Here is a 25,619-nt window from a genome sequence, read left to right on the forward strand (position 1 = left end):
CAAGTGTACCAAAATCAGGAGTGCTCTTTCACACAGTGGCCACTGACTGTTGGATTCAGTTAGTAAGCCTGGTGAAGTTTAAGGACATATCATTTCCATTTGACGTCAAACCACCCAGCCTGCTGTGCCATCTGTGTTAGGATTTTCACCTCAGATTTGTTCTCATCAGGTATGGTAAGACATGTAGACACAGAAACGACCTCATGAAGGAAGCAGCTTATATTCACAAAACCCTAAAATCAGAAGACATGGTATATCATGCTATTTAGGGCCACAGGGGAAGGACCAGGGATGGTGAGGAGTCTACCTCTTAAAGGAGGGGCAAAGCATGGCTCAGTAGAGCCTTTACTGGAGTTTTCATGGGAAGGACTGAATGAGGCAGGGTAAGTACACTGAGTAAGTTTAGCTGTGAGTAGTTTGAATAATTTCAGTAGATGCTGGCACATAGGGGTAGCCTTGGAGTGAGTTAGGGCAGGGGGAATACTGCCTTGGTGTATGACGATTGGGGGTATGGACTCTGGACTGGTTGGTTTGTATATCAAAGGCATGTTCCCCGTGGAGTCCTTTGTTATCTCTAGGAATTAGCTAGTCCGGGGTGGGAGCAGTATCACCAAGATCAAGACTCTGAAGGCTAGGGATTCAAGAATACAGAAAGTAAAAATAAAGACAACACACTTATTTATACCAAATGACAGAGATTTCTATGAGCTATAACTGAAAAAAAATCAAGACAGAACTGTATATATTCAATTTTTGCAAAATAAAAATATTTCTCCCTCTATGACTATATAAGTCCATATAGGATTGTAATGTGAAAAAACACATACTTAGTTAATAACGTGGATTGTTGAACACGTGGTTAATACTGTGGATTGTTGGATGGGGAGGGAGGTGCTGATGTGGGAGAAGAGGATTTCCATGTTAGCAACAATAAGCCAAACATCCCGTTATGTAAAATTATGTATGTCATAAAAAGATGCATGGAAGAATGGCCACCAAAATGATAACAGTGGTTACCTTAAGGTGATATGATTCCAGGTGAGCATTACATTCTATAATTTTTTTTTTTTTTTAAAGATTTTATTTGTTTATTTGACAGAGAGATCACAAGTAGGCAGAGAGGCAGGCAGAGAGAGAGGAGGAAGCAGGCTCCCTGCCGAGCAGAGAGCCCGATGCGGAGCTCGATCCCAAGACTCTGAGATCATGACCTGAGCCGAAGGCAGCGGCTTAACCCACTGAGCCACCCAGGTGCCCACATTCTATAATTTTTAATGTTGTTTGTATTATTTACAATCAGCATGTATATTTATATAACTAAAAAGAAGCAATATAGTTATTTGCAGCTTAGAGGAAGACTTCTTTTTAAATAAAAAAAAGATTCCAATTTCAATAGCATTCTCAAAGATCGTTAAGTATCCTCTCCAAGGGGTGGGGTGGGGAAGTATAATGGTCAAGGCTTAAGAAAATCAATATAAAGTAAATATATGTTAAACATTTGGCCAGAAAGGTCTGATAGGAGACCTCATACACAGTTAAAAACTCAAAGACTATACACTTGTTATTCAAGCTATAAAAACCTCTTTTCGTAGTCTCCTGCTGATAAGAATCAGAAAGAAAGGGAGGAGGTAAGATTAGTTTCATGATAATCACTTGTGGGTTATTATACAAGAAGAATAGACAATAAAGTAGAAATTTTGTGACAACATTTCATGTTGAGACAGATTTCCTGCCAGGGCATTTTCTGCTTTAATGAATGAAACAGGACTTGGTCACATCTTAATTAAGATTCACAGAGAGTTCAAGCATGAGTACAAGCTACCATCTGACACATTAAAATAAAGAAAACATAGGATTTTTCCCAAGTTAAAAACCTTCTGTGAGGGGCGCCTGAGTGGCTCAGTGTGTTAAGCTTCTGCCTTCAGCTCAGGTCATGATCTCAGGGTCCTGGGATCGAGCCTCGAGAGCCCCGCATCGGGCTCTCTGCTCAGCAGGGAACCTGCTTCCCCCTCTCTCTGCCTGCCTCTCTGCCTACTTGTGATTTCTCTCGCTCTGTCAAATAAATAAAATCTTAAAAACAAACAAACAAACCTTCTGTGATCCACACTTTTTGGACTGAGTCCAAAAATATTTAATTAAAGCTAGACAATGGTTGGCTAAATGAAATCATTGCAAAAACTGAACACATGAATAAAAAAGAATTTAAAAATAGGATGCTAACTTTTCAACAATCATTTTTTATAAGACTGTCCTCAGTAAAAGCACCACTGAAAGTGAAAATGAACAAGGTGATGGTACAGCCAGTAGTAGAAAGTCAGTGCTGATAACCTTTACTTGCTCATCCTGAGACTGCATCTAACAGTTCAAACAATGTGTTCAAGGTCCCACTGGGGGGGTCGGGAGTGGGAGGGAGGGTGTTCTCAGGACCTGTCTCAAAAGAGAAGGTTCAGTATAGAGAGATTACTATAACAACAGGGGATGTCCCAGGCAACAGCAACTGGGATCAAGGAGACATCTTTGATTAAATAAACTATATAAAAGTCTGTTTCAGGATTTCATACAAATACTACCTTCATTTTATTTATATATATTTTTAAAGATTTTATTTATTTGAAAGACAGAGATCACAAGTAGGCAGAGAGACAGGCAGAGGGAGAGGAAGGGAAGCAGGATCCCTGCTGAGCAGAGAGCCTGATGCGGGGCTGGATCCCAGGACCCTGGGATCATGACCTGAGCTGAAGGCAGAGGCTTTAACCCACTGAGCCACCCAGGCGCCCCTAATACCTTCATTTTAAAACACAGGTGAAAAAAAACACCAAATTAAGGGGTACTTTAGCTGTCATCACATAGGAAGAAAACAGTAACAACAAAAAAACAGTCCCATTTTAAAAGTTTCATCAAAAGAGACACAAAGGTACTCAGGATTGACAATCATCCTTCCTCATCACTGCTGCTCCATGCATCTTCAAATGCTGGATTTATCTGTGATTTGGTTGTAGGCTAAAAAAGGGAGAAAAAAGGAAAATTTGATTGTTTTACCTCATAATTTTAGGTTCACAATATAGTTATGAAATCTATAAAATTAAGAGCAATTACATTATTTCGAAAGTAACAATATAACAGTTAATTCAAGATAAAAGTAATACCACACATACAATGTAAGGCAATAGACATCTTAAATAGACAAGCCAGAAATTATCCAAATTACCTATGTTTCCTTTAAAGTAATTACCTCACAAACGCATACATAAATGCATCTATACACACCCACACACACACCCACACACCACACACACAAACACACACTGCAGCTATCGCTTATGGCATTGCTGCAACTTTTTGGAATTATCTGGAGACGGCTGCCCATTAACATCCATGTGGCTAAGACTGAACTCAGGTCTATAGTCTGACCTGACAGCCCAAGGTATTAATGTGCCTACCTGACTTTAAATACACAAATACTCATTTATGGGGAATAAGGTGTTCATCAAACTGAGTAAAACCATTTTTGGTACAAAAACTAATGTGAGTTGTTATGTAGTGAAGTTTATTTATTTTTTGCATAGCTGGTAAAGCAGTTCCCAAGTACATGAAAAATACGTCAAAAATGATAACATGTTTGCCATTAGCTCACAGGTTTTCCAGGAAGATTTCTTTGAAAGATAAGATGCACTTGTTATCTTTCCTGTTAAAGTTGTATTCTTACAACCTTAGAGCCCTACCTAATAAAAGTAATCAGCAACTAGAGGAATTTTAATTATGTGTGGCATTTCAGATCCATTCAACTCTCCGAAGAAACTTTTTGGATGGCTACCTTCTCACTCTCTGGCAAATGACTAAGGGGTTTTACGATGGTCTCATTCTTTTGAGTATCTCATCATTCTGAGCCAGGTTTGCTTCTTCTTTTTTTTTTTTTTTTTTAAAGATTTTATTTTATTTATTTGACAGAGAGAGAAATCACAAGTAGGCAGAGGCAGGCAGAGAGAGAAGGGGAAGCAGGCTCACCGCTGAGCAGAGAGCCAGATGTGGGGCTCGATCCCAGGACCCTGGGATCATGACCAGAGCTGAAGGCAGAGGCTTTAACCCACTGAGCCACCCAGGTGCCCCCAGGTTTGCTTCTTATTCTGCAGCTTTTACATCTGCTACAAGTGTATTCTAACCCCAAATCTAATAATGTATTAGCACCAAGACCACTCATATATTACCTTATATATTGCCTTTTACAACATACAGCAATGTTTTATGTTAAGAGGAACCCCAAACTGTATCTAAGCATGTTCACTGCCTTTTTGATATGATGATTTAGAATCATAAAATTTAAACAATGATAACAGCAGAGAAAGTGTGAATTTCCAGTGAATTCCCCAGTATCACCCATTAGCTAGAAAAGAACACATTAATTTAAATATTCCTTATGGCTATTAAAGCTATAGATCAGAATCTATTATTAAACCTAATGCCTGCTACCAGCACCATTATAAAACTTAATGTTGGCTATCATGACTCAGTTGTACAAACAAAATTCCACTATATCTCACATGTCCAGATAAAAAACTATTACCACACATGTTCATCAACAGAATGGATAAAGATGATGTGGTGTATATATATATACATCTATATGTATACACACACACACACACACACACACACACAATGGAATACTATGCAGCCATCAAAAGAAATGAAATCTTGCCATTTGTGATGACATGGACGGAACTAGAGGGTATTATGCTGAGCGAAATAAATCAATTAGAGAAAGACAATTATCATATGATCTCCCTGATATGAGGAAGTTGACAGGCAAAGTGGGGGGATTTGGGGGGTAGAGAAGGAAAAAATGAAACAAGATGGGATCGGGAGGGAGACAAACCATAAGAGACTCTTAATCTCACAAAACAAACTGAGGGTTGCAAGGGGGGAGGGGTGTAGGGAGAAGGTGGCTGGGTTATAGACATTGGGGAAGGTATGTGCTGTGGTTAGTGTTGTAATATGTTAATAAAAAATAAAAAATTAAAAAAAACTATTACCAAACCTCAACTAATTATTCACTTATTTCTAGCAGCAGTCCACTGATTTGCAATCGATGACTGTACTGCACTTAAGTCTATTTTTTCATCCAAATGTTCACTGTACAGAATTGCTGCTGAATCACTATATTATACACCTGAAACTCACCTAACATTGCTAACTATACTGGAATTAAAATTTAAGAAAAAAGATGTATTGTTCTTGGGGGTTAGGAGATTCCTCTCCCCTACTCTATCTTTAGAGGCCTTTAACTCTGCCTTAGATATCTCCCCAAAATGTTTCTGAATGTCAATAAGCCACACAAAGGTCATGCCTCCTAACTTCACTATGGAAGCCCAATATGTAATCCATTAAACATTTAAATTTCATTTGAAGACTCAAGAGAGAAGCAAAATTATATTTTATTGTAAATTATTGTTGCTATGGTGAGCAAGGAAACCAGAATAATTATATGAAAACTGAAATGAAATATTGATAAATTTTGAAAAATACTACACTAATACTAATACACAAATACTGTAAATTTTACTGTTTATAGTAATAAAGAATAACAATATAAATGCATTATAGTATGATTACAGTTTTATTGCTAAAAAATCACAAATAAAACACACTTGTAATTAAAAACTACTGTAAGAATGTTGTATATGGATGTGGTACCCATATTACCATTTGAGACCTACAGATGAAGTCTAACTACCAATTAGCACTTAGGTTTTCTCTGTAACATCTCCTCCTAGTGGACATCGTTTCTGAGCTTGAACCTCACCAGGTTGCCTGTTCTCCTGAGAAACACTTGTAAATGTTAGGAGACAGAGAAGCTGTAATTTACAAGGAATCTAGTCCAGGTCCAAATAACTTCAGTCCAGAAGGAAGAACAAAACCAACCCTTACATCTACATATACTTCTTGATATATTCTAAATTCCTTACTGTCAATTACTGGGAAGTCTCTACTGTCAATTACTGGGAAGTCTACGGGAGCAAAATAGGGCTGTCTGTGTCAGCAAATGATTATAGCTGACCCTGAACAATAGGGCTTTGCACTATGTGGATCGCTTATATGCAGATTTTTTTTTTTTATAAATACAGTACAGTATTGTAAATGTATTTTCTCTTCCTTATGGTTTCCTTAGTAACATTTTCTTTTCTCTAGCTTACTTTATTGTAAAAATACAGTATAAAATACATATACAGAATATATGTTAATTGACTATGTTGTGGGTAAGGCCTCCTGTGAATAGTAGGCTCTTAGTGATTAAGTTATGGAGGAGTCTCAAGTTACATATGGATTTTTAATTGCATGGGGATGGGTGCCAGCATCCTTGTTGTTTAAGGGTCAACTGCAAATATCTACCAAGTGGTAAATAAAACAGCTATGTATTGTGTGACTGTCAAAGTAAGATTCTTGGTGAGAGGTGAGATTTGAACCATAATGTAGCTGCCCTATAGATCTCAGGAAGGAAAAAGTGATTAGGCGTTATACAGGCTTGTCTTGATCATAACCAAGTTTTAGGAAAAGAGGGTAAAAGGAAGCCAGAGTCCTCAGAATATAATAAAACAGTCTGCCAATTAAATACATAGATTTATGCTTAAAGACCATAAAACCTGTCCCTATCACCCAATGCCTTTCAATTTCTTATAGTACGACTAAATTTCCCCACTATCTTGGATATCAGAAGAAATACTGCTAAGGAATTATATCTTGGTTGATGGGGAAGTAAATCTTATCTCAAGGGTAGATTTGAAAGGAAACTGAAGAACAATTTTGCTTGATGATTCTGATATTTGGAGATACCATAAACTTGTCCTCAATCCACAATGGATGGCAGAACAGGGATTCAAACCCAGTTGCCAATATGATTATTATTTAGTTTACCTGAAACTGAAGACTAAGTGAGTGTATGTGCATGTATGTGCATGTTTTGTTTTGAAGTTGTTCCTGCACAGTTCTGGGAAACTGCAGCATCATTTATTTGAGAGCTGAGATAAAAACACTTCTTTTTATTTTTTAAAAGATTTTATTTATTTACTTGAGAGAGAGAGAGAGCGAGAAAGAGCATGAGCAGGGCAGAGGGAGAGTGAGAAGCAGACTCCCTGCTAAGCAGGGAGCCTGACATGGGGTTCGGTCCCAGGAATCTGGGATCATGACCTGAGCTGAAGGCTTTACTGACTAAGCTACCCAGATGCCCCTAAAAACACTTTTAAATATGAGTTAAATAGTAAATATACATGTAAGGAGTAGGGTCTGGTGCAGACAGACTTCTCTCAGATCTAAACCATCATCTTATTCATGTTCTACCTATATTCAAAGGAATCTTTCAAACTAAAGTTTTATGAAAATAATTTTATTCCATACCATTTTATAAGAATGATGGCTATCTTAAGGCGTATAAACAGTATATTTTAAAAGATAAGGTTTTATAGCTTTAAAAAAATATAGGGGCACCTGTGTGGCTCAGTGGGTTAAAGCCTCTGCCTTCGGCTCAGGTCATGATCCCAGGGTCCTGGGATCGAGCCCCGAATCAGGCTCTCTGCTCAGTGAGGAGACTGCTTCCCTTCCTCTCTCTGCCTGTCCCTCTGCTTATTTGTAATCTCTATCTGTCAAATAAATAAATAAAATCTTAAAAAAAAAAACCTTAAATATAAAGCTAACTTGTTTTTTACGCATCTCTATTTGCTTTCCTACTCGTTCGGTTTAGTTTCCCATATGCAAAAATTCTTCTAGATAAGAAGTTCAAACTATCACTATAACTACATTGTATAAATAAAACGTCAGAGTCACAGACTCTTTATAAATTAAGTAATTTTGTTTTCTTCTAATATCCTTTTTCCATATTTAAGTCATAGATTTACTTTTAATTTATTTTTATTATTTTCATTTGGTTATTTTTGATTGTTATACTTCCTAACATAGCCTCAAGTGGTCTTTTTTGTTCTTTGGGTTTTTTAATAGTGTTTTACCTTGGGTTTATTGCATATAGTAATTCCTAAACCGCAGGACGCAGTGATTAAATAATGCAAAATAAATAGCTGAGCCAAAGTATTTGGCCATACTAAGTTTTTACAGAAGAATATCCAGTCATTCAAACCATAAGAGACTCTTAATCTCAGGAAACAAACTGAAGGTTGCTGGGTGGTAGGAGGCAGACGTATAGGGTGGCTGGGTAATAGACACTGGGGAGGGTATGTGCTATGGTGAGTGCTGTGAATTGTGTAAGACTGATGATTTACAGACCTGTACCCCTGGGGCAAATAATACATTATATGTTAATTAAAAAAGAATATTTAGTCATTTAAAGCAGCTGTACACCAAAACTAATCAAAGCCATAATAAACTAAGTTAGATATGTGATGAAATATGAAAATACTCAAACAGCAGTTGGCCAGATGCTTGAAGATTTACCATTGTGTGTTTTCTCTCTTTTATTTGGATTAGGGCCAAAAAAAAATAAGTCACAGGCTTTACACTACAGTAAACCACAGCAGTTGCAAATCTAGGTATAAAACATTTTGTCAAAAGCTGCTAAATGTTATCAACCACCCCCATAAAAACTCATTTCCATGTGGTTTTAGTCATTTTTTTCACAAAGGAACTAAATATGCAAAAAATGATTTTAGAATTTTAAACTTGCTCTACCAATACTTTTCATCTCCATTTAAGATGCTTTGTTTTTATATGAAGACTTGAGTAAGATTAACTCAAGGTGTTTCTAACTGCACTATTTGTATTTCCTACTTTAAAAAATTATATACATAAATATTGGTTTTTAGATATTTGACTTCTTATATCCTAGATATTAAGACAAATACAGATGATTAACAGTGCTTAGTAAAATAATCTTTGGTGGGAAAGATAGCACCTTTACTTTTTTTTAAGATTTTATTTATTTGTCAGAGAGAGAGAGAGAGAGGGAGCGAGCGAGTGAGCACAAGCGGGGGAAGCAGCAGGCAGAGGAGAGGAAGAAGCAGGCTACCTGCTGAACAAGGAGCCTGATGTGGGATTCAATCCCAGGACCCTGGAATCATGACCTGAGCTGAAGGCAGCCACTTAACCAACTGAGCCACCAAGGTGTCCCAAAATAGCCCCTTTAGACAGTGTAACACAGAAGCCACTACTTAAGACCAGGGGGCATGTCTTATTCATTTTTGTTTACCACTTTTTTAAGGGTCTTTATTCCCATTGCCATCGATCATATCTGTATCAATTTATGTGTAAGATAGACACTAATGGGGGCACCTGGGTGGCTCAGTGGGTTAAGCCTCTGTCTTCAGCTCAGGTCATGATCTCAGGGTCCTGGGATTGAGCCCCGAACCAGGCTCTCTCTTCAGTGGGGGGGCTGCTTCCCCCTCTCTCTCTGCCTGCCTCTCTGCCTACTTGTAATCTCTCTCTCTGTCAAATAAATAAATAAAATCTAAAAAACAAAACAAAACAAAACAAAACAAAAACAAAAAAACAAGTTTACCAATAGTTATTAATGATAGGGAAGAAGGTTTATTATTAAGTTAGTAAAGTAGGATGCCAAGTTGTGTATCCAAGCAGATTAACTATGTTTAAGCAACCATATATGCATAGGAAAAAGCAAGAATGAAGCAAAGGAAAAGTGTTAACAGTAATTCAACTTTAGACATTTGAGTTGTTCTTTCAATATTTTTCTGGGTTTTCCAAAAGTGTTATAACAGGCAAAACATTTTCACAATGTGAAAACAGCCAGACATGCTTTAAAAGTCTCTCTCATGGGGTGCCTGGATGGCTCAGATGGTTAACCATCTGGCTTCAGCTCAGGTCATGATCTCCAGGTCCTGGGATCAAGCCCTGCATCAGGCTCCCTGCTCAGTGGGGAGTCTGCTTCTCCCTCTCCCTCTGCACCACCCCTGGCCCACCCCGCTTGTGCTTGTTCTTTCTCTCAAATGAATAAATAAAATCTTTTAAAAAAAAGTCTTTCTCGGGAAGCCTGAGTGGCTCACTGTGTTAAGCCTCTGTCTTCAGCTCAGGTCATGATCTCAGGGTCCTGGGATCAAGCCCCATATTGGGCCCTCTGCTTGGCGGGGAGCCTGCTTCTCCCTCTCTCTCTGCCTGCCTCTCTGTCAACTTGTGAAATCTTTCTGTCAAATAAATAAATAATATCTTAAAAAAAAAAAAGTCTTTCTCATGTGAAGTAAATTAACAAAACTATTTTCTTTATGATTTAAAAGTTACTGTAAATTTGTGTAAATAATATTTACCTCATCATCATCAGGAACTGGTTCATATAAGGATGGTACCCAAGCAAGTATATTGCAGTCTCTGCTACCGCTATAAAGTTCCTATAACACAGAAAATAAAGATGTGGTTGTGGGTCAGTTTAAAGCTGGTGCCAATCTGAAATGAATAGATCATTTAAAAGACTCTTAGGTTAGATCAATTAGATTAATTCTACTTCCACTCCTCAAAGAAACTGAATTGATGTCTTTTGTTTGCTTAAGATTCAGTATAGCTTTGTTTCATATTTTAAAATATTGTTAGGATATGTCAGAGCTTGCTAACCTGGAAATTTTACAGAAAGATTCAGTAACATAGTTTTTTTTAAAAAAATTAATCATGGTATCCACTTATTTCAAGTGTCAGAGTAGAAAAAGAAAAAAAGATTGAATCAAGAGTCTGGTCTTCTCTGTCAATAACTGAGTTTTAAGAAAGACATCAGTAAAAAAACCTTATGAGTTCTAGATAAAATAGGCCAGAACTTCACAAAAAATATTATTTAGCTCACAGCTGTTCAACTGGCTGTTATTCAACAGAAGAGCTTTTAGATCCATATGCTATGCTTAGTGAGAAGTTTATTTAATAAGGGCAAGCTTGGGCTGATGCACAGTCTATGTTAACATCTTTATGAATATGCTGTTTATACACAACTGAACAATGTTCATTTCTGTCCCCAACAAAACTTTAGGAATATGTTATATTGTCTGTACTAAAAACATTCCTATGAGGCAGTGAGATACACTCATATAAAAAGGGTATAAATTGATATGATCTATGCAGAATAGAATCTCAATACATGTCAAAAGTTTTTGTATGCGTTTCTAAGGAGTCATGCCAAAGACGTATGAAATTCAAGGATATTGGCAGTATTATATTTAAAATAACAAAATATGGAAATAATTGTCCAAAACTAGGGTAATAATTTATATATAAATTTATGTTGCATTCATAGTATGGGATGTCATATAATCATTAAATTTGTTTTTTAAGAGTGTTTAATGACACTGGAAAATACTCAATGTCAAGAGAAAAGCAAAGGATATGAGCCACAGAGTCATCTTGTGAAGGAAAAAAGCAAGATGTAGAACATAAGGTCAATTAAAAAGAAGAGAAAAGGCTATGTAAAGGGAAATGTCTAAAAAGAAAAAAAAAACAGAAAAATGATAAGCAGCAGTAAAACTATGAATGACTAAGTGGTTTTTTTCCCCACACAAATTTATCTCTTTATTTCTACACAAACATTTTATTTTTCAACATGTTCAACATGAGGCTTGAACTCACAACTCTGAGATCAAGACCTCAGCTGAGATGAAGAGTCAGATGCTTAATCAATTGAGCCACCCAGGTGCCCACAAACATTTCTAATAGTGAAGTTTTTTCCTGTTCTGTATGCAATTACTTATTTTCAATACTGTTCATCTTAAAAAGTTTGAAGTATGGTACAATTAGTATTTTTCTAAAAAAAAATAGAGGTTCTAGATAAAGGGAAATTAAGATTATAATGTTATTCATAGAAATATAGATGTGGAACACCTTGGTGTTAAAGTTAAGTGGCTGCCTTCGGCTCAGGTCATGATCCTGGGGTCCTGGGATGGAGTCCTGCATCAGGCTCCTTGCTCAGCAGGGAGCCTGCTTCTCCCTCTGCCTGCCGCCCCGCTTGCTTATGACCCATCTCTCTCTCTCTGACAAATAAATAATAAAAGCTTTAAAAAAAAAACAAATAAAAGGAAACATAGATGTAAAAATATAAATATAAATTTGATTTAGTTATACATTATCAAACTTCCTAAGGGAACAAAATTCTAGACTTTATTGTTTAACCTTGAATATATAGTTACACTAACTGTGGATGATGCAAAGATATTTTCATATGTTCAGCACCCTTGAACAATTTAATTTCCTGAGAATAAAAACACACATACACACATATGCACACACACATCTCCAAGATAACTTGGTCAGATAAGCTTACAAGGCAATTTGTGGTTAAATATTGACACACTGATAGAGACAAAGGAAATTCTGCAAATGTTTTAAGAAAGAGACAGGACTTAAATTAGAATAACTAATAAGGACTTCAGGTAAATGGAAGGATTTCAATTGAGTGTTAAGGTTTTTGGGAAAAGTTTAGGTCTTCATTTGGGAAATTAGATTAAAAAAAATAATAAACAGGGGCACCTGGGTGGCTCAGTGGGTTAAAGCCTTTACCTTCGGCTCAGGTCATGATCCCAGTGTCCTGGGATCACCCCGCATCACATCGGGCTCTCTGCTCAGCAGGGAGCCCGCTTCCTCCTCTCTCTGTGCCTGCCTCTCTGCCTACTTGTGATCTCTGTCAAATAAATAAATTTTAAAAAATCTTTAAAAAAAAATCAACATAAGAGACTAAGCTGACAACATGAATCCTGTCACTCTTGAATGGCTGAGTGTGTATTTCCTTTGAACAAGGACACTCTCATAAATTACAGTGCATCCAACAAAATAAAAAAATTCACAATGATATATTATTGCCAGCTAATTCTTAGACTCCATTCAGGTTTTACCAACTGTCTGAATAAATGCCCCTCATAGCAAAAGGGTCCAGATTAAAATCATATGCTGCACTTAGTTGTCACGTCTCCTAACTTTCCTTCAATCTGGAACTGTTCTTCAGTCTGCCCTTGGCCTTCCTGACCTTGACAGTTTAGAAGATACACACTAGTTATTTTGTAGAATGCCCTTCAAATTTTCTTGTTTCCTCACGATTAAATTGAGGTGATACATCTTTGCCAGGACTATCACTGAAGGAATATCATGTAATTGGGATGTTAACTTTGATCATTTGATTAAGGTGATGTATGCCAGGCTTCTTCAAGGTAAAACTACACATTTTGCCTTGTAATTTATAATTTTGTAGGGAGGTACTTTGGGACTATGTAAAGACCCCACTCCTCATTGGACTTCCAATTTATTAGTTTACGTACTTATACCTGAATGGATTCATGTATCCTTATTTTAGTAAATGTGTTATAACCCAGTACTATCATTATTTATTTCAATGTCAGGTATATCTTGTTAGATTTTTATGGTTATGATAGAACTACTACAACTATCAATTTTGTTTTCAGGTTGTGAATTCTGTGTAGTATTTAATTTGAAAAAGGGTTCTACTGCTAAGTGGATGGAAAGTACTACCCTATTTTGCTTTTGAGACTTAGAATTATTCTCCTTTTCAAAAATCATAATGAATATAATGGGGTAAGAGCTGGAAATTGTGTGATGTAGTGCAGTGATTCAAGCCTGCGTATGTAGCACCTAGAGATATGGGATGAGTTATGAGGCCACTAGCCCAGGTTTCTGGCTGTGACCAGCTTATCCTGGCTATTCCAGGGGCTGATGGGACCAGTATCATGGCACACTTTTGATCTATTCTAGGCACACGTGTTAGGAATTCTGATTTGGTAGAAAGCAGTAATTTATAGTCAGGATATCTGGTTTAAAATCTTGGCTGTGTCTCTTAGTGACTTGGCATAAGAAAAGAGGTACAAGAATTTCTTGAATAGATGACCATGCTCTGTGAATAACTACTTGCAGGTTTGAGGCAATGCATGTCACTTCTCTGGTGTTTTAGTCTTCTTCTCTCAGAAGTAATACTAAAAATATTTAATAACTAGTACATCAGGATACTGACCAATCAGCAGACATAACAGCCAAAGAGTATAAGCAGGATCCTGACAGTCCCTCTTAGGTGCTGGGCTGAGGTGTAAACTAGGAGGCCCCAGGAAAGGGGGTGAAGCTAGAGGTCTCTTAGGGTGCTTGGTGCAATAGCTATTTAACAAAAAGTAAAATATGTATTTGAATATTTTAATAATTGCTATTGCCATTTAGTGTGCTGGCTGAAGAATAAGCACTGTGTATCTTACTGTAGTTCAGACACAAATTAAGTAATTAGCATTAATGAATAAATGATTAAGAACTTTACCAGGTGATGACACCCTTCCTAGCTCTAATAATCCTTAGTTTTCATCCTATCAGTATTTAAGTCTCATGAACCTCACTTTCTTTACCACAAAATACAGAAAATACCAAGTTTTGCTATATTAGAGACTCATTTAAAGGAACACGTGAGGGGCGCCTGGGTGGCTCAGTGGGTTAAGCCGCTGCCTTCGGCTCAGGTCATGATCCCAGGTCCTGGGTTCGAGCCCCACATCAGGCTTTCTGCTCGGCAGGAAGCCTGCTTCCTCCTCTCTCTCTCTCTGCCTGCCTCTCTGCCTACTTGTGATTTCTCTCTGTCAAATAAATAAATTAAAAAAAAAAATCTTAAAAAAAAAATAAAGGAACACGTGAGGTAATTTGTGCTAATATTCTCTGAAAAAAAAATCTGCTGTTGGTAAAATGAAAGGGAAAGGTCAACTCAAAAGTAAATGATTAGCCACTGACAGGAAATAAATTAAAAATAAAATCTGAGATAGACTCACATATATAAATCAGTTTTTTGTAAAACTGTATTTTGAGATTAGACACAGTATTCCATCTTTTCCCAAAAAATTGACTGCAAGACATTATTTTTAATTTGCTAGATATTTTCATCTGGTAAATAAATGGAACCGATATGCAGAAGAAAGAATTTATCTCAGTCAAGTTTCACAGTATTATACTGATTCATGCAAATATCCTATACTATCTAAAACTTTATCCTGCATAATCCTCTATTCAAGAAACCCTAGCTCAAATGTGGATTACAAGTGTAATTTCTCAGACTGAAATCATAATTTACTCTTCTGTATATAACCAGTCTGGCAAGCTAGCTACCTGAACATTTTAAATTCCCTTAAGGATCATTCTTACCTGGAAATTAGAGTGGAATACACAGCAGTCAACACTTTTATAATGTCCCTTAAGCATAGTTATCTGTTCTCCTGAGTAAATTGTATAAACAGCAATAGTGCTACCATATGGTACAAAAACAAATTCTGAACTGCAGCCACAGGAGACAGTGAATTTCAGTCCTTTTCTGCTGTCATTATTAACTTTTCCATAGTTTACCTGCAGGATGTAAAATCGTAACATTACTCATTCCTTAAATCTGAATTAAAAAGACAACAAAGACTAGAAGAAATATTTACTTAAAATATTATAACATACTATGGAAAGGGCTGCTATTAAATCTGTAGAAAATGATCAAGGTTCTAACAAAGAAACAAGAGCCAATGACATAAATATATGTTTCACATAAATACAAATAGTAAAATACAAATAGTAAAAAAATCCACAAAAGCTAATGCTTACATTTAAGCCAGTCTAGAGATAAAATGCAAATTAAGGCAATCTTAATCACTTTAGACCATTTAGCAAAAAATTTCAAGAAACCTTGAGACAGTGAATACCATTACAAGTGAGGTAACATGTTGGTGGCACATGTTGGTCAATCCTTCTAAAAGGCGAAATTATTTATTATGCAACAAAATGCAAAGATGTTATTTTTGGGGGGGGAGGGAATAATTCTCTTTTATTTTAAAATATTTTTTCTTAAGATTTTATTTATTCATTTGATAGAGACCCTGGGATCACGACCTGAGCCAAAGGCAGATGCTCAACGACTGAGCCACTCAGGCACCCCTAAAACATTTTTAATTGTGGCAAAATACACACGGCATAAAATTTGCCATCTTAACCATATTTGAGTGTACAGTTTAGTGACATTACATTCACACTATTGTGCAAACCTTCATTATCCTCAATCTCCAGAACTCTTTTCATCCTGCAAAACTGAAACTTTGTACCCATTACAAAGAAAGTTATTCTTATTCCTTGACCTAGTAATTACTCCTGGGAATTTATCTTAGGGAAATAATTAAACAGGAAAAAGCTATATACTCAGAGGAATTCAATGCAGCATTACCTAGAATGGCAAAATAACTAATGTTAATATAAATTCCTAATAATGTTACAATATCTCTACAGTTTACATAGTAATTAAAAATAGTAATTATGAAAACATGCAGGAAGTAAGGATAAAGACTAGTTATAAAAAAGCACAGAACACAAATACACATATATATATATATATCCACACACAACTGCAATTTAGGACAAAAATAAAAATTCTGCACCTGTACGCCAAAGGTGCAAGCCCAATACCAGCATCTCTTCAGCAGTACGAAAAAGAAAATTCCAGGTCCTATCCCAATCCTACTGAACAAGAATCTTCACATTAATAAGATCCCTAGGTGATCTAAAGGCTCATTAAAGTCTGAGAAGCTTTGGGCAAAATAAATTGATAGTGCTGACAGTGCTGAAATTATCCTCTTGATAATTTAGATTAAGCAGTTCAGAGAAGGTGTAAAACCAGTAGCTAAACATTTACGATTTATCAGCAGGAAGATCACCAAAAAGACTCTCAATACTATGGCTAACACTAGAGTTTATTTATTTATTTATTTTTAACGATTTTATTTATTTGACAGAGAATACAAGTAGGCAGAGAGGCAGGCAGAGAGAGAGAGGAAGAGAAGCAGGCTCCCTGCTGAGCAGAGAGCCTGATGTGGGGCTCGATCCCAGGACCCTGGGATCATGACCTGAGCCAAAGACGAAGGTCTTAACCCACTCAGCCACTCAAGCGCCCCAACACTAGAATTTAGACAGTGATTTATTTTTTTGCCTTTTTGTAAAGGTCATTTGGGTGTGTGTGTGTATAATTATAAATATATATAAATGGACGCCTGGGTGGCTCAGTGGGTTAAGCTCCCAATTCTTGATTTTGGCTCATGTCATGATCTCAGTGTTGTGGAATCAAGCCCTGCATTCAGGCTCTGTTCCACTTGAAAGTCTCTCTCCCCCTCTCCCACTCCTTGAGTTCTTCTCTCTCTGAAATAAATAAATCTTTAAAACACACACACACACACACACACACACACACACACACACACACGGGGCGCCTGAGTGGCTCAGTTGGTTGAGTGACTGCCTTTGGCTCCAGTCATGATCCCGGAGTCCCGAAATCAAATCCTCTGTTGGGCTCCCAGTTCCTCGGGGAGTGTGCTTCTGCTTCTCCCTCTGACCTTCTCCCCTCTCCTTCTGCTTCTCCCTCTGACCTTCTCCCCTCTCATGCTCTCTCACTCTCTCTCTCAAATAAATAAAGAAAATCTTTAAGAAAGATAGAAATATCTATATCTATCTATCTATCAACACATACTGAGGCCCAAATGGATATATGCTAATCATCTGTGGATACTACACTTGCCTTATATCCACCCTTCAGGTTAACATGTGACAGAAATGAACATATGCATCCAGCTATCCCACTGCAGCAGTGGTAGAATGAAACAGTAAAATATTAAATTCGGTAGATTTGGTTTGCAGAAACCCACTCCACTCCCCACTCACATTGTCTTTTCGTTTGCCTCTTTCGAGAATGACTTAGCCTCTGAATTTCATTATTCTAATCTCTTAAATAGAAATAGGATCATTTACCAGAGTTACTATGAAAAATCAGATGAAATAATGTACATGAGGGACCTAGAACATAAAGGTATCCAGTAAGTCCCTAGATGTACTCCCATATATGTTTAAAAGTATAACTTATTTGCATCTTCTGACCCTCTATATGTAACTGCTTGCAGAATGACAGTGGGGAAGGAGAATGGAGAAAAAACACACAACTAGAAATTCTTTGCTCCCACTAGAAAAATTCTGAACTGCTAGACTTTGATGGCCTTATTCACATTTGTCAGAGGACCTAATGCTGTCCACTCTACCACAATCTTCCCCAAATATGAACTGGAAAGTATTAAGCCAGGTATGAATATTGAACTAGCTCTCTTATCTTCATCGTTAGGCATTCCCCACCCCATCCTGCAACTTACAGTCCTATTAATCTTTGTAAATCACTGCTGTGATCAAATCACTTGTGGACTCAAAATCATAAGTATCTTTTCAATACCTAAGGAAGGAAATTCTAGGAACAGATTAAGGAAAGGAAGGATCTATCATTCACTAATGTTCACTATGTGTCAAACATACTAGCTGATTGTCTAAGGCTCCAATTTTATGACTATGTATGCTTACCAATGTATAATAAATAGCATGATGTATATTATTATGAAAGTACTGTAGAGGAGAGGCTACTTTGGGCTATAATGTCTTAAAGGGGGTAAATAAAGGCTTTGAAAATATATATTTTTTAAGATTTCATTTTATTTATCTATTTGACAGACAGAGATCACAAGTAGGCAGAGAGGCAGGCAGAGAGAGGTGGGGGAAGCAGGCTCTCTGCTGAGCAGAGAGCCCGATGTGGGGCTTGATCCCAGGACTCTGGGATCATGACCTGAGCTGAAGGCAGAGGCTTAACCCACTGAGCCACCCAGGTGCCCCAAGGGTTTGAAAATATTTTTATAGTGGAGAAAGATATGGCACTTTGGATGAAGATGATGGCAAATCCAACTCCCTGTCTTGTGAATTCCTTTTACTATTCCAGGAAATTTATATATCTAGTCACTAAATGAATACCTATAGTGACACAGAGATTCCATCACAAGGTAGCTTATTTTATTGTCAAACAATGATCAGCATAACGATAATAATGACAGGTATATTATTGAATGCCAATATTTGCTGGAAATATCAATGTGCTTAATGTTTTGCACATGTTATTTCATGTAATACTCAAAACAATATTATGAGACAGTCAGCATTATTACACAAAAACATTTAGAAAGGTTAAATATTTTGATCAAGGTCTTTGGGATAGCAAATGACAGAATCAGAAACTAAATCCGGATTGCCTTAATCAAAAACCACTATGCCACACTATTGTAAATTAGTTTTCCTTCATTCCCGAGGTGATGATCACAGTACATTCTACTGCAAGTGAGCACTGGGTATTTGGAAGCATCTGAGCTAGACAAGAGGAATTATAGAGAGGTTGTGTCTAAGATGAACCCTGAAAGCAAGAAGCAGCTAGAATAGGAAGGAGAACACTATTTCAAAGCAAAGGCAGGAATCTGTGCCTCAGAATGGAAAGGCAAGAAAGCAAAGTATTTTTTTTTAAAGATTTTATTTATCTATTTGATAGACAGAGACCACAAGTAGGCAGAGAGGCAGGCAGAGATAGAGAGAGGGGGAAGCAGGCTCCCTGCCGAGCAGAGAGCCCGATTCGGGGCTTGATCCCAGGACCCTGGGATTATGACCTGAGCCGAAGACACAGGCTTAACCCACTGAGCCACCCAGGTGCCTCAAGAGCAAAGTATTTTTAAAAACCTGTTAAGTAGTTCAGTAACAACAGAGTAAAATATGGCAAGTGGCAAGACCTAAAGCTGGTGAGTTAGAAGATACAGCTCATGAAGGTTTTGTGTGCAAAAGGCAAAAGCCTCAGATTTTAATAACCTAGAAGTATTGAGGAAACAATGAAAGACTTCTACTGGGAGATAAGTTTGGGAAAAATTAGAAGAATGTTACAGTAATTAAATAGGTCATGAGGAGCTAGAATGAGGCTGTAAGTGGAAGGAAGATACGAAAACAATTAAGAGGGAAGAATTAAGAAGTGTGTAATTGATTGAATACATGGGATAAGGGGCAGGGAACAATAAAGTGTAGATTTCCAATTCTAGACACTGGTCATAGGGAATGGTAATACCAGTAACTGAAATAGGCAATACCAGAAGAGCTATTATGAATTTGTTGTTCTTTTGTTGACCAAAACCTGTCTCCCTGTGCATTTTCCCTGCAGCTACTTATGTTCTCCAAGGCAATGGTCTCCAGAGCACTGTTCCCACACCTCAAGAAGCCTGCAACATAATCCATAAGGTGTAAGAAGAAAACATGAAAAGTTATATTTTTAATCTCTTTTTTATTTAAAAAATAAGAAATTCACCTTTAATTAAACACAGGTTCACAGCAGTATTTGTATATAACCTATAAATAATTATACTTATACAACTTTTTAAAATTTATTTTATTTTTTAAATATTCTAAGTAAAATTTATTGACTTTCTAAGAATCCTTACACATTTAATACTGCTTCTAATATTTTTTTAAGGATTTTATTTACTTATTTATTTGTCAGAGAGAGAGAGAGAAGAAGAGAGTGAGCACACAAGCAGGCAGGGTGGCGGGCAGAGGTGGGGGGAGAAGCAGGCTCCCCCCAAGCAAGGAGCCCGATATGGGACCTGATTCCAGGACCCCGGGATCATGACCTGAGCCAAAGGCAGTGGCTTAACTGACTGAGCTACCCAGGCGTCCCAATATTGCTTCTAATTTATCACAGGAATTATTTCTCCAAAATGTTAATCACAACTAGAAAGAGTATTTGGGAAATGTGGCAAGGTTGTTTTTATAAATATGTCACGTTACAAAACAACAAGCAGCACAAGCTACGGAGGTAGGTCCAGAACCTTTAGTCAGAATGTAGATACTTCAGAGAAGTATCTCTGAAGAAAGCAAAATATCTAATTTCCAGATCAAAAGTAAAGAAAATTACTCAAAGACAATAAGCTTCAGAAGTTTCCAAAGAAGACAAATATATTTACAACTTTAAGGTTAGGATTAGATAAAGTTTTCTTAACCTATGTCTTTTTTCTTGATATTTATTTTTAAGATTTAGAAGTTTCTACTGAAGACGAAAAAAGAGATGTAAAGATGAATCCCTCTTAAAAGCAAAAAGAAAGCATAAGAAAACACATAAAGAGAAGCATAAAATGGGAGAACCAGCTACACCCTAGAGTACTAAGTGTCTGCCTTTGGCTCAGGTCATGGTCTCAAGGTCCCTGGATTGAGCCATGAATCAGGTTCCCTGCCCAGTGGGGAGCCTGCTTCTCCTTCTCCCTCTGCACCACTCCCCTTTCCCCTTGCTCACTCATTCTCCCTCTCTCTCTCACTCCATCTCAAATAAATAAATAAAATAAAATAAACTCACTAGGGTACTATTAATAAGGAAACATCACATAATAAAAAGTTATTTATGGTATACCTATTATTTAATAGGTATTTAATTATTTAACAATTTAATTACTTACCACTCTTCATACTTCCATTTTATCCTTAAAATTACTGTTTAGGTACATAATAACCCTAATTTACAAGATGCAGACACTAAAACTCTGACCGTAGTCCTTTATATTGTCACCTTCAATAAAATGACTAACGTCCCATATTACTAAATGGCAGGACTGGAATCTGTTTCCAATTCTGTCTGACAGGGCCTTGAATATTTGAAGGCAATGTGTTTCCACCAAGTTACTTGTTCTGGGACTGATGTCCCCAGTTCCTTTAAGTGTCCTCTGGAGGTGAGTTTCTGGGCTATTCTAGTCATCTCTGCATGAATGACTACTTAGATCAAGTCAATTTTAAAATGTATTATCCATTCTAAACACACTACTCAAGATATGGACTTACTACTAGCAAAAACCCATGAGGTATGAGCATCACACTCAAGAAGGAGAGAAAAATGGAATAAAATCACCCCAACATGTATATATATATAGTCAATACCCTTTATACTTATCACATTCACCTGTGATATACATGCCAACCTACCTTTCCAAAGTGACCCCCACACATCACCATTCAAAGGTCTTTAGTGGCTTTCCATTTCATCCCAAGAAAAAGCCTAAGCCCTTAAAAAGGCCTACAGCCAATATCCTGTCCTGTTTGTTTCCTTCTGTTCCTCATCTCCTAGTACTCTTCCCCTTTTATCCTCTATTTTAACACAAGAGCCTCTTAGATGTTCCCTGGGTATTCCAAGCACACTCCTGCCTCAGGATCTTTCTCCTTTCTTCCTTCCTCTGCCTGGAATGTTAGCCTTCCCAGATATCTGATGGCTCACTTCATTTCCTTGGATGGATGGATGGATGTCTTTCCTCCTCTCCCTAGAATGTATGTTCCATGAGGACAGGACTTTTCTATGTTTTGTCTGTTACCGTATAATACTGTCTGGAAAACAAGATGTGCTCAATAAATACTTATTAAATAAATGAATGAGAAAAGAAAGGTGTGACTTGATTAGAAACATGATACAAATATAATGAATGGAAGATTCTAAGTTAAAACTTGCAATGCACAAGTTTCTAGTCTGAGATGTAATGGAGAAGCACTTCATAAAGTACATGAGAGATTAGCAAACTCTAGTATGAACAATTTTGACCTTACAGTAAAATTAGAATTTACTAAAAGAAGTGATATTTAGAGTATCTAAAAGAGAATTAGTTAGAAAGGAGGTTAAAGAAAGGAAGATGAAATGGGGCACCTGGCTGGCTTAGTCAAAAGAGCATGCAACTCTTGATCTAGGGGTTGTTGAGTCTTTCCCCATGTGGGGGAAAGATACTTAATTAAGTATTAACTTAATGCTTAAATTAATAAATACACTTAAAAAAAAAAGGAATATGATAAATATCAATACCTACCTTAAAGTATTAAGTAAATGCTATAAGGTATTTGGTATAATGACCACTGTGGTAAGAGTGAAATCTAGAGTCAAATTCTGTTGCTTTTTTTTTTTTTTAAAGATTTTATTTATTTATTTGACAGAGAGATCATAAGCAGGCAGAGAGGCAGGCAGAGAGAGAGGAGGAAGCAGGCTCCCTGCTGAGCAGAGAGCCCGATGTGGGGCTCGATCCCAGGACCCTGAGATCATGACCTGAGCCGAAGGCAGCGGCTTAACCCACTGAGCCACCCAGGCGCCCCAAATTCTGTTGCTTTTTCAAAAGCTGTTTTAACTCAGGCAAGTTACCTAACCATTTATATCTCATTTCCTCATATGTAAAACAGGTATTATAAGAGTAACTACCTTCACAGCATTGATTTGATGATTAAATAAGATCCTATATGCTTCAGTACATGTTATATGTTAATTTTTATTAAAACAGTATCTGACACATAAGCACTTTAATAAATATTAGCTATTACTATTACCACCAAATTACAAACTTATTAGCTTATTCTGAAAGTTATTAAACCACAGGTACACCTGGTAAGAACCATAACATAAATTTTTAAAAAGTGTTAGAAATTAAATACCACATAAGAATCTAGCACATTTAAAACACATTTAGTTCAGTATTAAAATACCATATCTTCTGGTACTATAACATTCATCTTAGATTTTGTTTACAAGTCATATAGAGAATAAAATTTGACTGTAAGTTTAATTTATATCAGTTCTCAATCTTTTATTCTTCTCCAACATACCTGAGAAATATGGCACACTCACATTATGCACAGTAGAGCACTAATTCTCCACTAAGTGGGGAGAATGTGGTGGGGGCATGGTAGGGTGGACTGTCCTGTGTGAGAGTTATTAGTTCACATAATGAAAAAATATAAAAAGAAAACTGGAATACAGAGACCAGAAAAGAGTTAAATCTACAGAAGGACACCAAGTATATTTCACAGATCCATTTTAAAAATATATATTCAAAAAGTTAGAGAGAGGCACCTGGCTGGCTCAGTCAGTAAAGGATGCGACTCTTGATCACAGGGTTGTGAGTTCAAGCCCCACATCGAGTGTAGATTACTCAAAAAAAAAAAAAAAAAGAAAGAAAAGTTGGAGATATTTAAAATCTCTTACTAGTGTGTTTTCTCCATTGGAACTATTCCAGAGCCTCATTCGATTATCTGTACCAACAGTAAGGAGATGAAGCCCATCACTTGTAAAACATAAGCCATTAACTTTCCCATTATGAGCAGTGTTTGCTGCAATGAAAAATACAATTCAGTTAATCTATTATTATAGTCAGCACACACTTAATGCTTGATGATACAGTTATTTAAACATTAAAGGACAACTATCTGAATTACTTAAAATATACAAGTTGATTATATTTGGATTATTTGAATATCATAAGCCATATAAATTAGAGCCATAAAAATGGAGAAAAACAGGAAAACTAAAGAGGAAGAAATCTTGCCAAATATAATTTTTCTTCAGAGAGTAAGCTGTACTGTACAACTCAATTAAATGCATGCCTAACATTAATTTTTTTAAACACCTTACAAATTTCTCATAAAATATTTCCGTTTTTAAAAAAAGATTTTATTTATTTATTTGAGAGAGAGACAGTGAGAAAGCATGAGGGGAGAAGGTCAGAGGGAGAAGCAGACACCCCTTGGAGCTGGGAGCCCAGTGTGGGACTCGATCCCGGGACTCCAGGATCACGACCTGAGCTGAAGGCAGTTGCTTAACCAACTGAGCCACCCAGGTGCCCCAATATTTCCATTTTTAATCTAAAAGTCATTTCATGGACTATTAAAAATCAGTAATTAAAAATAGTATTTACTATTTTTAAAAAAACTTCAATAGGGAAAGAATAAGTGTTCTAGTTTGATTCAAAATTTGTATTACCTTCAAAATGACCAAATTTGAGAAAGCATAATTCTCAAGAGCCTGATTAATTTAATTAAAAAGATTATTAAAACAATCATAAAACTGTATATAGTTCATCCTAAGATTTTTCTGGTCCACAATTAATTCTAAATCAGAATCTTACCCTATACAGAAATTAAATTCTAGGGGCACGTAAGTGGCTCAGTTAAGTGTCTGACTCTTGATTTCATTCAGGTCATGATCTCAGGATCCTGGGATAGAGCCCCACATTGGGCTCTGCCCTCTGCTAGAAATCTGCTTAGGATTCTCTCTCCTTCTCCCCCTGCCCAATGCCTGCTATGCATGCAACACACTCTCTCTCAAATAACTAAATAAAATGTTAGAAAAAAAAAAGAAATTAAATTCTATTGGAAAAATGAAATTGAGGTACTTTATCACCAAGATAGCAGCTGACATGTGTAATACAAATTGCAAATTCTATTTTCATGCAATGGCCACAAAATGCTACTATTCCTTGTTTACTGTAGCTTCCTAAGTGGCAATGAATTTGTATTAGTTGACCTCACTGGAGGGAAAAAAAGTAACAAAATAACTCAGAAATGTTTCTGCATTTGAAAATTTAGAGGTAGATGAAATGCCATACTTCTTCCTATCTTGAAGAAAGACAACCATAATTTAGTTATGTACTTTTGGAAACCAATTTATCGTGAATGGCATTTTTTAAATCATAAAATTTGCAACTTGTCCTATACATTAATTTCTTGGTTTCAATTAAAAATTTTCAATTAAAAATACTATCACTGGCATATTTCTATATTAATGTATTCTTCATTACCTGATTCAACAGCCTGTGACTTTTTTCCATTATGCTGATCAAGAGTAATTAAACATCCTGATGCTCTTCTCACATCCCATAATTTTACTCTACTGTCAGCACTAAGAAGAAATAGATGTTACATTGACATATATAGCTAGGACAGTGACTGTACTCTTCACCTACCTTTCCAGTATTACGGCATACAGAAGTCTCAGTGTATTAGTGTAAATATATTTGTAC

General features: G+C 36.6%; 1 protein-coding gene across 5 annotated transcripts in view; it reads right to left on the reverse strand.

The window, feature by feature from the left end:
- Positions 1-1,705: 1,705 nt before the first annotated feature.
- Positions 1,706-25,619, reverse strand: part of ERCC8 (ERCC excision repair 8, CSA ubiquitin ligase complex subunit) — a 59,139-nt gene continuing 35,225 nt past the window's right edge. For 2 of the 5 annotated variants that reach the window (XM_047729470.1, XM_047729473.1), the window contains 5 exons: positions 25,398-25,498; positions 23,807-23,931; positions 15,094-15,291; positions 10,254-10,334; positions 2,710-2,997 (listed from right to left, as the gene is read on the reverse strand). In XM_047729470.1, coding sequence (XP_047585426.1) covers positions 2,929-2,997; positions 10,254-10,334; positions 15,094-15,291; positions 23,807-23,931; positions 25,398-25,498 — 574 coding nt within the window. In that variant the 3' untranslated portion in view covers positions 2,710-2,928. Of the gene's footprint in view, positions 2,568-2,706; positions 2,998-10,253; positions 10,335-15,093; positions 15,292-23,806; positions 23,932-25,397; positions 25,499-25,619 lie in introns of those variants that run through there. The other 3 variants (XR_007127386.1, XM_047729472.1, XM_047729471.1) reach the window with 3 other exon arrangements.

The sequence above is a fragment of the Lutra lutra genome, chromosome 5 (genome assembly GCF_902655055.1).
Source record: "Lutra lutra chromosome 5, mLutLut1.2, whole genome shotgun sequence".
NCBI classification, from domain to species: Eukaryota; Metazoa; Chordata; class Mammalia; order Carnivora; family Mustelidae; genus Lutra; species Lutra lutra.